We start from the raw sequence: 13,399 nt of genomic DNA, 5'->3' as shown, positions 1-13,399 counted from the left end.
ACTCACCGCCATCAGCTGCTTTGGGCCCTGATCTTTTGGATTGATTTGGGTATCTGCAGGTAATGTCCCTTGAGGACGATTGTTAAGTGACATTGAAATCTGGCCCACTTGCACCTCAATATTTTTGATAGCTGCATCATGTGCATCCACCCTTTCATTTATCTTAGCATTGGACCCAATAACCTGCTGCATCATTGCTTCAAGTTTTGCAAACCCGTCTTCATATCTTCCACCCTGCTGTTGCTGAGGTGGGTGATACCCTTGCTGCTGATTGTTGTACCCCTGTGGTCTAGGATACGGTGCCATCTTGTTGGGGGGTCTCATGCCTCCCAAGTTTCCGGCGTTATACTGTGGTTGCGGTGGCCTGTACTGCTGCTGAGTCTGCTGACCCCAGTTCTAATTACCTTGCCTCTGACCCACATAGTTAGCCACATAGTTTATATCTTCAGGGTGCTGATGATGATGATCATGCTCTGTATTCCAAGGATTACCAATTGGCTGGCTAATGCAAGATGTGCACAAGCCCCCATTGGTAGTATCTACTATATGAACCTGCTGCTTCTGCCCTGATTCCTCCACCTTTTTGGTGAGGATGCTCATTTGTGTCAAGAGAGTCGCCATATTTTCAGCCATTGTATTAGAAGGATCAAGAGGCACTGAGTGCACCACTGGAGTGATAGGTGTGTTCCTAGTTGTCCAACCTGAATTCTGCGCCATCTTGTCGAGCAAATTCTGACCTTCTCTCCAAGTCTTGCTCAAGAATGCCCAACCAGCAGAGGCATCAATGATATTCTTCATGCTGTCTGACAGTCCCATATAAAACCGTTATCCCAACATCTGTTCTGGAACACCATGGTGTAGACACATAACCAACATTCCATTAAACCTGCCCCATGTCTCGTGTAGTGTCTCCATTGGTTTCTGTTTGAAACTCACAATCTCATCAATTTGTTGAGCAGTCTTGTTGGGCGGATGGAACTTGTTGTGAAATTGCTTGACCAACTCAGCCCACGTTTCTATAGAGTTTATGGGGAGCGAGTTAAGCCAGACCTGAGCAGCTCATGTCACCGAGAATGGAAACAATAATAGCTTGATTGCTTCCGGAGTCACGTTGGGTTGCCTTTGAGTTTTGCATATAGACAGGAAGTTCTTTAAGTGCTGCTGAGCATCTTCTGTTTGTGTCCCAGAAAAGAGTCCCTTGTTCTGCAACAAGTGTAGCATGTTATTCGTGATCTGGAACGATTCAGCTTGTATTGCGGGCACAACAATGGCAGTGGCCAGATTGTCAGTTGTGGGTTATGCCCAGTCATATAGTGCACCCTCAGGCACGGGAGGTGCCAATTGCTCATTCCTGACGTTTACGTTGGGGTCGTTTATGTCGCCCATGTCAATTTCGAATTTATGTGTTTGTTGGGGTTGTTGAAGTCTTTTGTTAGCACGATTCAATACCCGGAATGTTTTCTCGGGGTCTGAAAGTCCTTCAAGTAGTTCTCCAGTCCTCGTAGAATTTCTAGGCATACACCTGTGCACCCAGATCAACAACCGTCAAATTTTCAATGCAAGAGTTGGTAGAGAGAAAACTGACTACAATAAGAATCTTGGTATTTCTGTCAATGGCAATTGATAATTCTGTTAACTCCCCGGCAACGGCGCCAAAATTTGATCACGCCCAACTATGCCTTATAAAAAGGACAAAGCGGATGTTGCAAATATAACCCGAGTATTACGCCCAGGGTCGAATCCACAGAGAGTTAACCTATCAACTACTATCTTCAGACCCACTAATTCTTCAGAACCAGCTTCCCAAATATTCAAATCTCAGTTGAGTGTTCTTTAACGACTATCTTGCAAGTAACTAAATAGCTGTAAACTAAACTAATGAGGTTGTAAACAATTATGAGGATAAGCTAAGGCAATGATTTCCCCTATTGATGGAATCCCTTCTGTTTATGCTCATACAAATTTACCCACACATCTCTATCAATCATGAACGCTAATCTTACCGCAAATCTCTCCCGAGTAATCACAGTAATTTACTATTGCACTCTCCCAAGATACACTAGCTTACTTTATTTAGCACGATTCACTTTAGATTACACCCAAGGCTTCGTTATCCCTAATCCCGCCTTTAAACCCGCAATTATAGATTCCTCTAATAATCTAGGAGTGGTGTTGTTCAACAATACCCTAAATATGCACTCTTTTCCAAGTTATGCACACTAAATAGGCACAGCTAATTGAGGATCCTGTCAATTAACTACAACGAACACGAAGTTGAACAAATAGAGATTAAACTAGCAATTTGTATTCACATAAACAAGAAGTTCATCACCCAATAGGTTCCATCAAAACCTTAGACAAGGAATTTAGCTACTCATGGCTATGGGAAAATAAACTAAGATTGAATTCATCATAAAAATCAAAAGAAAAGAAGAAAGATGTTTAGAGTATTCTCTCACAATGGTTTTTCTTGCTAAGAAACCTTAAAAATCAATACATGCCTCTCTTGGGCGAAGTCTAATGTTTTAAATAGGGTTTAGGTCTAAAAATCCCGTAATTGACACTTTGGTCCCTGAAGTTTCTGCGCCTGCCGCGGTTCTGCCGCGGTCGCGGTAGAACCGCTGCCAAACACCCTCGCGGAATCCTGAACGTTCTGCAGCTGCTTCCCACCGCGGTTCTGCCGCGGTCGCGGTGGAACCGCGGTGGACCCAGTGCTCTGAATCTTCGGCCTGTTTTGCGTGGTTCACTTGGGAAATCTCACAATTGGCCTCTTTTTCATCACTTTTAACTCCAAAACTGCTCCTTAGCCTTCCTTATACATATTTCACCTACAAATCATGAAAAGCACTAATAAGAGCATTTTGTTATCACTTTTAGCATTAAAACTACACAAGAAGGTGATTATTTAAGGTGTGATTATAGTCAAATTCACCTATTATCATACATCCTAACATATTTGAAAGATTTCAGCATTTATTTTATTAGTTTAAGTAATTATCTTATTTTTATCATTAGTTAAGATCGTATCAAACATTTACCATTATTTTTTGTTTGATTTGATTTCTTATCTTATTGTTTATTTTATCTGTTCTTACTTAGAGATCATGAAGTTATTTTGTTGTAGTTCCAATTTGAGCAATGTTCCCTTCTTAAGAATAGAACTTTTCCTCGGTTTTTGGCCAAAAATGTTTGACCATACTTTTAGAAGGAAAAAAGAAAAATATTTTTGAGTAGAGATGGAGCAGTTTTGAGAAGCAAAAAAAAAGAAATCTTTCCAAAAATATTTTATCTAATAGTACTTTTGAGAAAAATTGTGATGGCCCAAAAGGTCATCTTGTACTTTAGAATCCAATTCGGTGTTCCGAGGCCTTCAAAACCTCATTGTATTTCTCCTCGATTTGCATGCACAGTCCGGGCGCGTTTCCGGAAAGCCTTTATGTGGGAATTTGAGAAAAATAATAATTTTTGCCTTTAAAAGTTGATTTTAGTTGACTTCGGTCAACGTTTTGAGTAAACGGGCCCGAATCCGTATTTTGACGGTCGCGGTAGGTCCGTAGTAAAATATGCGACCTGGGCGTATACCCGAAATCGGATTCGGAGGTCCCTAGCCCGAGTAATAAATTTTTGTTAAAAATTATAAGTCTGAAAATCTAATGGTTTAAAGAATTTGATTAATGTTTGATCTCGTTGGTATCGGGCCCGTATTTTGGTTCCTGAGCCCGGTACAGGATTAATATAATAATTAAATTTGGTGAGAAACGGAGTTTATTTGATGTGATTCGGCATCCGGTTGAGAAAATAGGAATTTCAAAGTGTTCTAGAGAATTTCATGTGATTTGGTGCTAAATTCGTAGTCCTAGATGTTATCCTGGCGATTTAATCGCATGAGCAAGTTCGTATGATATTTTAAGACTTGTGTGCATGTTTGGTTTGGAGCCCCGAGGGCTCGGGTGAGTTTCGGATAGGCTACCCGGTGTTTTGGAACTTAGGAAATTTTGCTGGTATGACTGAACTTGTTGCAGGCCTCTGATCTCGCATTTGCGAGATCAGGCATCGCAATTGCGAACCCTGCAGGTTCCGCATTTGCGAGGCCCTCATCGCAATTACGATTAGAAGGCTGGGCCAGCAGTTCTCGCATTTGCGAGGTTACCTTCGCAATTGCGAAGGGAGTCTGGGAAGGGTCAGGATCGCAAATGCGAAAATTTACTCGCATTTGTGAGGTTCAATGATCGCAATTGCGACACTTTCCTCGTATTTGCAAAGGCAGCAGGACTGCGAAGGGCTTCACAATTGCGATAGCACCTTTGCATTTGCGAAGCTCAGGTCACAATTGCGACATTTGCAGCTGTGTAAAAGGAACTTAGACGGGATTTTTGATTCATTTCTCAAATTTTCAAAACCTAAACCTCAAGAGGCGATTTTTCAAAGGCTATTTCATAGGTAAATGATTCTTAACTCATTTCTTTCAATCTTTCACTTCTTATAACAAGATTTCAACCTAGAATTTGGGAATTTCTGGTGGAATTGGGGATTTTTGGGTAGAAACTAGGGATTTCAAAATTTGGGGATTTAGACCTCAAATTGAGGTCGGATTCCAAAACCAATTGTATAACCGGGCTCGGGGGTGAATGGGTAATCGGGTTTTGGTCCGAGTTTCGGGTTTGGACCAAGCGGGCCTGGGTGTTGACTTTTGTTGACTTTTTNTAATTAATCATGAATTAACTTAAAACGGGATTAGCCTCGTTAATTATCGTGGGGTCGAATTCTGACCCATACAGTTAGTCCCTCCGCTTATTGAGGTCGGGCCTTGGCCGAGCTCGATGAGTGGATTCCATTGGCTGTATTTCGAGAAACACGGATGGGGATGTCGACTGTTGCTTTGGTCGAGGCCGAATTCTTTTTGGCGATGGTCCTTAGCCTTGTAGAGTATTAGTATCCTGTTATTGGGCTCTCAAGTCATCGTTCAATCGAGGTCGAACTCTCCTCCTGGGCGAAGGCACTTGACCTTTTAACTTACTTCGAATGAGGTCGAGCTGCATTGTGCTCTGATCCTTATGTTTGTTTTGGAAGCATACCCGTCGGCCGTGGCGGACGAGTCGTATGTTGTGCGGCCGAGGGGAGTGGGGGCACGCTTGCTACGTGCTCGCCGGTGGCCTTAGCCGTTTACACGTTGGAGATGGCCGTAGCCTTTCATACATTAGAGATGGCCGTGGGGAATGAGTATGCGCCGGGTACGTATTTGGTCACGTCCAGAATTTTGAAGGCGTACGGCACATTCTTTCAGCTTTCGCAGGCCGTAGCGATTATTCTGACGGCGGTACGTTGGCAGATGGCTGAGAAGCCGCTTTGCGGAGCTTGTCATGATGACGCTTGCTTCGGCAGAACCGAACCGTTTTACGGTTGGTCGTGCAGTTAATGATGGCTATTGGGTTTCGCGAAAGCCATTTATGTTGCTTATAAAGGTGGGTTGAGGCATTCATTTCCCATATCTTCATTGTTTATCTGAGAGAGATTCTGAGGAAACTTTTTCATTCCGCTAATTCATCTTCTCCTTTCTTTCCTTTGATTGTGATAACCTTTGTCTTTAGTAGATCAACAATGGCAGGCAGTTCTTCCCACGATGCTCTTCCGATAGATTTTCCGGTAGTTGAAGGGCCACCTCCGGCAATGGGAGGTGCAGAACAGATAGAGACTGGAGAAGTTCCGTCGGTTGACGAGGTAGTTCCTCGGCCCGGAGGTCTGGCAATTGATTTCACTATCAACGGTGGAGAGGAAGCGGTGGATGAAGCCCCGTTAATGGGGGAGATTGGGATGGCCCGATTACGGGAACAGGGGGTCATTCCCACCCATGCAGACATCGTTCTCGCTAGAAGCGAGGAGAGGGTCCACACCGACCGCAGGGGATACTGCATTTTTTACGCCTATCCTTTCAGGTTGGGGTTCAAGATCCCGCTCCCAATGTTGGTGGTGGATTTCTGCCGTTATTACGGGGTGTGCTTGGGTCAGCTCACTCCTTCCCTCTACAAATTGTTGGCAATGTTCATCAAGTATGCGGAATTGGCCCGTAGGGAGGTCACGTTGCAGCATGTGCTTAGTCTCTACGCTCCCGAGAGAGTCTGTGGCACCATGATTCAGGCGTGCCCTCGTGGTTCGAGGGGCCTGGTCATGAGATTGGATGACGAGGTCGACCCTCGCCCTTTCGAGCACTTCTTTTATATCAGGACCAAGCATCTGGTGGCGGATGCTACTGGGTTCCCAGAGGCTTGGAACCATGCACGTAAGTTCTTTAGTGGTTGAATTCCCTTTTCTTCCCCTCTTTATGATTTGTGATCATGAGCGTTAACTCGTGTCGTATTTTGTAACCGACAGGTCGCCGCCGCCCCATTGTCTTGGATACGCGAGTGGGTCGAGGCCGTACTCCCTCATACGGTGGGGATACGCACATGGGCGTCTTTCTGGGAGAGGCATGGTCGTAGGCCCGCGGCAGGTAAGAAATTAATTTCTTCTTCTGTTCCGCTTTGTTTCAACTTTATTAATCAACTTTGTTTTCCTGTGATCAGGGAGGGCACGCCGCGTCAGGGCCCCTCAGTTGGCTTTTCGTCGGCCGAGTGCAGTCGCTCGTCTTACTGCAGCGCCTGTGTCGCGCCCAATACCGAGGGCGGCATCAGTTGAATCTTCAGCGGTTCCTTCTCCGGTACGGGCCGCGTTTCGGGATGAGGGGCCGTCAGGGGTCGTGCGCCCTAGAGCGGAATCGTCATCAGATGGGGAGGAGGAGAGGCCGTTGATAAGGCGTAGGGTCGCGTTCGCGCCGGCTCCTCCTGTGGTAATTAATTTGGACTCCCCCCCGGCGGACGCGGAGAGGAGTGCGGCTGCGGCTGCGGCGCCTGCCCTTGAGGGCGGACAAACACTGGGGGTTGCCCCGGTTGGCTCAGGTCGTAATGATACCGTCGCTTCGGCGACTCAATTGGGGGTTCCAGTTGCTGAGACGGGAGGTAGTTCCTCAGCGGCTGCTAATGTGGGTGAGGCAAGCACTCCTTCGGCGGCTGCGGCGGATGCTGTAGGGGGTGAGGATGAGTCTGAATCCGACTTGGATCCCGACGACGTCCGTATGTTCCAGGAAGGCTCCACCAATTCAGCGGTGCGCGCAGGGGGCGATCTCGCTTCATCGAGGTTCCCACGGAATTGAACTTATTGCTCCAAGGGGAAAGCTTGGTGCCGCAGTTCGAGCTGCTATGCTCGGAGGCCGAGAATGCGTCGTTGAGGGGCGTTACGGATGTCGGACTAATGAATGAAGTAGCCGTGATGGGCTTGAGGGTATGTACTATTACGTCGGTTCGCTTCTTCGCCTTAAGTTTATTCTTTTATTCTAATCGTTGTCTTTGCTTTGCAGTCTTATCTATTGGAGGTGGAGAGCATCCGTCGAGCCAAGGTCCGCTCGGGGATATTTTTGCGGGCGCTGGAGAGGTATCGCCGCTACCGAGATCAGTGCCGAGAGTTGCGCCTGCGCTTGAGCAATGATCCTCGTAGTCGGGCCTTGGTCGAAGAGCTGGCGAGGCGGGAGCTTCAGATGCAGCAAATACTTGGCAGGACGAGTGCTCTCGAGGAGCAGCTCGGCCGAAAGGATGAGGAGCTCGAGGCAGTAAAGAGGGTCGCAGCTGAGTGCGAGCGCCGGGGCAAGGCCAAGGCGGCAGAGGCCGCTGCAGCATGGAGCGGGAAAGTGACCGCGTTGGAGGGTGAAGTCGCGGCATTGAAGCTTCAAGTGAGGGATGCTTCGTCGAGGGCCGGGGCGTTGAAGGAAGCTACCCGCGTGCACGAATCCCAACGGGCATTGGAAAGGGATGCTGCAGCCTTTAGAGAAGCGAGTCTCGAGGAGCGGATTGGTGTCTTTGAGCAGGACGCCCAGGTCATGGCGGACCGCATCACAGCCTTAGAAGAAGAGAATCAGCGGCTACGGGATCAAGCCGCTTCTTCCAGCCAGGCTCGAGAACTTTGGGTCTTTGCCGAGGCCCAATGCGATATATATAAGAGTTTGTGGGAGGCTGGCGTCGTGACCGAAGCTGCTTTCGAGGGGGCGCGTCAGAAGGCTCGTGAGGCACGTGCCGACTGCGGTTTTGACGCGGCGACGCCAGAGGCTGAGGCTGGTGCAGACGGTGGCGCAGACGGTACCGAGTAAAAAGATGTTTATGCATTTTTTCTTGTCTTGTTCGTCGTTTGGCGTTCAGGTGTTTCTTGTTTTTTTTTTATTTCTTGTATTGATCGTCTTGGCCGGGTGTAAGCGGGGATGACCCGCGATTGACTTTGTAAATATATAAATTTTCTTTCCATTGCCTGCCTTGTGCTTGTTTTGTGTCACTGTTTTTCTTTCGTTCTTTAGAGTTTTTATTGCGCTTTTTATTGACCGTTCACGTTGGAGGCCCTAGTTGAATTTAGATCGACGACTTTAGTCGTGATAGAATCGACGGCCTTAGCCATAAAGGCAACTTCGACCGTCGTCGGGTCGTTTACCCACCGCAGTCGAATCTAGGTCGACCGTTGGCGGCGATGGCCTTAGCCATAATATAGTTGATGGCCTTGCTTTTTCAACTCGGTGCGGGCGAGTCTTAGCCGTTATTTGGCGATAGCGGCGCTTAGCCTTAGTCCCAGTTCGGACGCGGTCGAACTACCGGTCGTGATGGTAAAAAACGCGGCCTCGTAGTTTGACCGGGGCCGAACTTTACGTGGCCCGAATCTTAATTCGAGTTGGGAGAACTTACTTGAATGGCGAGGGTGCCTATCTTGCGCTCCGATTTGTTGGGGTTCGGGCTTTGCTTTCACAGATGAAGGTGTTTGGCCTGAGTCTCGGTTCAACTGTGGTTGAACTTGCTAAAGTTGAGGACGAAGGCGTCCATCCTTGCAGTTCGAGCGAGGTCGAGCTCGTTGGATTTAATGGCGAAGGCAAATAGCTTGAGTCTTGGTTCAACCGTGGTTGGACTTTGTTAAATTTGGTGGCGAAGGCACATAGCTTGTCTTGGTTCAACCGTAGTTGAACTTTTTGGTGAAGGCACGTAGCCTGTCTTGGTTCAACCGTAGTTGAACTTTTTGGTGAAGGCGCATAGCCTGTCTTGGTTCAACCGTAGTTGAACTTTGTCGATTTTGATGATGAAGGCACATAGCCTGAGTCATGGTTCAACCGTAGTTGAACTTTTTGGCGAAGGCACATAGCCTGAGTCCCAGTTCAACCGTAGTTGAACTTGTTGGTGAAGGCGCATAGCCTGTCTTGGTTCAATAGCCTGAGTCCCGGTTCAACCGTAGTTGAACTTTTGGTGAAGGCGCATAGCCTGTCTTGGTTCAACCGTAGTTGAACTTTTTGGCGAAGGCACATAGCTTGAGTTGTCTTGGTTCAACCGTAGTTGAACTTTGTCGATTTTGATGATGAAGGCACATAGCCTGAGTCATGGTTCAACCGTAGTTGAACTTTTTGGCGAAGGCACATAGCCTGAGTCCCAGTTCAACCGTAGTTGAACTTGTTCGTAAAGGCGCATAGCCTGTCTTGGTTCAACCGTAGTTGAACTTTTTGGCGAAGGCACATAGCCTGAGTCCCAGTTCAACCGTAGTTGAACTTGTTGGTGAAGGCGCATAGCCTGTCTTGGTTCAACCGTAGTTGAACTTTGTCGATTTTGATGATGAAGGCACATAGCCTGAGTCCCGGTTCAACCGTAGTTGAACTTTTTGGGGACATTGTTGGTTCAACCGTAGTTGAACTTTTTGGTGAAGGCGCATAGCCTGTCTTGGTTCAACCGTAGTTGAACTTTGTCGATTTTGATGATGAAGGCACATAGCCTGAGTCCCGGTTCAACCGTAGTTGAACTTTTTGGTGAAGAGGTCTGGTTCAACCGTAGTTGAACTTTTTGGCGAAGGCACATAGCCTGAGTCCCAGTTCAACCGTAGTTGAACTTGTTGGTGAAGGCGCATAGCCTGTCTTGGTTCAACCGTAGTTGAACTTTTTGGTGAAGGCACGTAGCCTGTCTTGGTTCAACCGTAGTTGAACTTTGTCGATTTTGATGATGAAGGCACATAGCCTGAGTCCCGGTTCAACCGTAGTTGAACTTTTTGGTGAAGGCGCATAGCCTGTCTTGGTTCAACCGTAGTTGAACTTTTTGGTGAAGGCGCATAGCCTGTCTTGGTTCAACCGTAGTTGAACTTTGTCGATTTTGATGATGAAGGCACATAGCCTGAGTCCCGGTTCAACCGTAGTTGAACTTTTTGGTGAAGGCGCATAGCCTGTCTTGGTTCAACCGTAGTTGAACTTTTTGGTGAAGGCGCATAGCCTGTGTTGGACCGTAGTTTAACTTTGTCGATTTTGATGATGAAGGCACATAGCCTGAGTCATGGTTCAACCGTAGTTGAACTTTTTGGCGAAGGCACATAGCCTGAGTCCCAGTTCAACCGTAGTTGAACTTGTTGGTGAAGGCGCATAGCCTGTCTTGGTTCAACCGTAGTTGAACTTTTTGGCGAAGGCACGTAGCCTGAGTCCCGGTTCAACCGTAGTTGAACTTGTTGGTGAAGGCGCATAGCCTGTCGTGGTTCAACCGTAGTTGAACTTTTTGGCGAAGGCACGTAGGCTGAGTCCCGGTTCAACCGTAGTTGAACTTGTTGGTGAAGGCGCACAGCCTGTCTTGGTTCAACCGTAGTTGAACTTTTTGGCGAAGGCGCATAGCCTGTCTTGGTTCAACCGTAGTTGAACTTTGTCGATTTTGATGATGAAGGCACATAGCCTGAGTCATGGTTCAACCGTAGTTGAACTTTTTGGCGAAGGCACATAGCCTGAGTCCCAGTTCAACCGTAGTTGAACTTGTTGGTGAAGGCGCATAGCCTGTGGCCTGAGTCCCAGTTTGTGGGTATTGAGTGCTGAAGCTCGATTTGGATTCGAGACCTTGAGCGGCTCATCCGTTGTCTTCCCAACCAGGGTTTATAGGCTGTCTTGAGGCGACTCTCGGCTCGAGATATCTCCGTGCCGATTTCTGGCCGGAGCTCGTATCAGGGATGTGGGAGATGCCTTACAGAGACCTTCCCTTAGGAGGGGGGGGGGGGAGGGGCTTCTTCTTTTTGTTTGCACTATCTGAGATCGGAGAGAGAGAGAGGACTTAGATCTTGATTTGAGATCTTCGAGTTCCATCGGCTTGATATGCCGCTTTGGCTTGTTTATGCGGGGTTGTTCTTCCTTTTCCGGCGTTTCTTTCCTTTTGGTTAATGGAAGAACTACGCGATTTTGCTATGAAATTCCCACAGACGCCGCTAAATTGTTTGCTCAAAAGTTATCACATATCTTATGAGTATAAAACAATATAATAATAAATCACGGGAAAATCATAGCAAATCGTAATAATCCATTGGACCAAGCGAAGACATGAAAATAGTACTCAGGTAGGGTGAGGACATTAAAGCCTTATTGATAATATTGGTTTGGTCTGCCTCTCCATGAAGAGTTTCAGAGCCTTACAATGGTGTTTTCACTTCCCATAAGATGGGTATGTTTTTCTCCCTCTCTCTTGTCAATAGTGGTGAAGAAGCAGCCCCCTTTCTAGGGCTTCCACTCTTAGTATTTATAGATGTGAGCTTCGTGAGCTGGCAATAAATGGCCGTGGCCACGCTGAGGTTCCGTCCCCATGGGGGAATGAATGGGACGTGCCCTCGTAGATTAAATCGGACAAGAGTCGAATCCTCTTATAAATAAGTGGCCATACCACTTATTAATTATGGATTAGCTCAAGACGAGATTAACTCCGTTAATTACCGTGAGGTCAGATTCTGACCCATACAATTATCAAAGTACAGAATTCTATATTTTGGAACTGGAAGTTAATTACTCTGGATGGTTTGTTAAGTACCATGTTAACTTGGATTTTTTGCCCAATTTGTACCCTGTTATGGTGAATCAAGAAATGAATCCACCAGAAGAATATGCCTATACAAACGTGTTTTCGACGATTTGTTTTCTTGATGATGAGAAAGATAAGGCAAGGTTATTGTTATCAATTCCTGGTAAAATCATTTCGTATGACATGAATGATGAGATGATCGAAGAGCTAGCGGATGTGAAGCCTGCTAGTTTCAGGCTTTTCATTGATGGGGCTCGCTATGATGGCTTTGAAATGTTCAAATATGTTGAGACTTTGGCTTGTGTTTGAGTTCTCATGTGTTCATTTTATTTTATGCTCCTTGATTAAATCTCAATGTATTTGTAGTCAAGTCTATGTATTTCGTTTGCTTGATTAATCTTTGTGATCAGGCCTAACTTTCCTTACATTTCTGCAATTCAACGATCAACTAACCTCACAGTACTCTAATCTAGCAATTCATGAGCAATTTCAATTATTTCTACGGCAAAAGGGCCAAAACTTCCTCAGACTACTCGATTTGATACAAATATGCCCCCATCCACCTATTGAGCCAAAAATGCCCCACCATTCTCTTTCTGGCTCATTATGCCCCTACGACTAATGGTCAATGCCAAATAAAAAATGTTTACTTAAATTAAGCGCGGCAACTTTTTATTGGTCTAATTTTAAACCATGACCCAATTAAATAAACCCACTCTTGACCTATTTTTTTACCCAACCCAAAAATCTGACCCGCCTTAAAAAATGGCCAAACTCTTGATCGTCAAAAATATTAACTTCTCCATCTTTCCATTGCTACCACCATCATAGCTGGCACTATCCCCTTTCCTCCATAGCAACCACGCCGCCATCACATTTTTAGTCTAGGGGCAGTTTTGGTCCTTTTCCATATTTTTATCGTCTTCTTCATTTTATATTTACCATCGGAGTTGTCATTTTTTGAAAATGTTCGTCAAAAGACCCTAATTTTCACATTCAAATGTCACTTATAATGGTAAATATTTTTTTCTTTCTCATACATAAGATAATCAAAGAACCCATTATGAATTCATAGGCTTTAAATTCCAGAATCCTGTTTTTTCTTCACAATTTTTGTAAAACTTTGCAAACTCTTAATAAGCTGTTAGGCCCAAATGGTAAAACTTTTATGGCCTGGTTTCTGCTTCATTCAAGTCTTAATTCAAGGAAGGACAGGGACAGTCTCAGGTAGACAGTTTCTATGGGGCGTAGGCCTCCCAAAAGGTAACGGAGGCGTGCAAAGGTTTCCTCGGGCAAAATCCTAATTTTACAACAAAGAAAGGACATCAAATCGGAAAAAAATTAATAAATTCCTAATCGGACCCTTTCGATTAGCATAATATTCTCGTTGTTATTATTTGAAAATGGAGGAATGGAGCAAACATGAGAATCATGGTTGTGGTGACAGCATGTATTGTTAGTGGGGAGGGGGAAGGGGGGGGGGGTCTAGTTGGTGAGTAGTAGTAGTTAGAAATGTAGGAGTTAAGTTTTAAATTTTTTAA

The 13,399-nt window shown here is 45.9% G+C and overlaps 1 protein-coding gene across 1 annotated transcript in view; it reads left to right on the top strand.

Moving 5' to 3' along the window:
* The window catches only part of LOC109224425, a 22,523-nt gene extending 10,356 nt beyond the window's left edge, over positions 1–12,167 (top strand). The window contains exons 3-4 of the mRNA XM_019389005.1: positions 6,933–7,064; positions 11,815–12,167. Of these exons, the coding sequence (XP_019244550.1) occupies positions 6,933–7,064; positions 11,815–12,167 (485 nt within the window). The remainder of the gene's footprint in view (positions 1–6,932; positions 7,065–11,814) is intronic.

The sequence above is a fragment of the Nicotiana attenuata genome, chromosome 3 (assembly GCF_001879085.1).
Source record: "Nicotiana attenuata strain UT chromosome 3, NIATTr2, whole genome shotgun sequence".
Taxonomy (NCBI): domain Eukaryota; kingdom Viridiplantae; phylum Streptophyta; class Magnoliopsida; order Solanales; family Solanaceae; genus Nicotiana; species Nicotiana attenuata.
The sequence above is the reverse complement of the archived record's forward strand: the minus strand, read 5'-3'. Positions and strand labels throughout refer to the sequence as shown.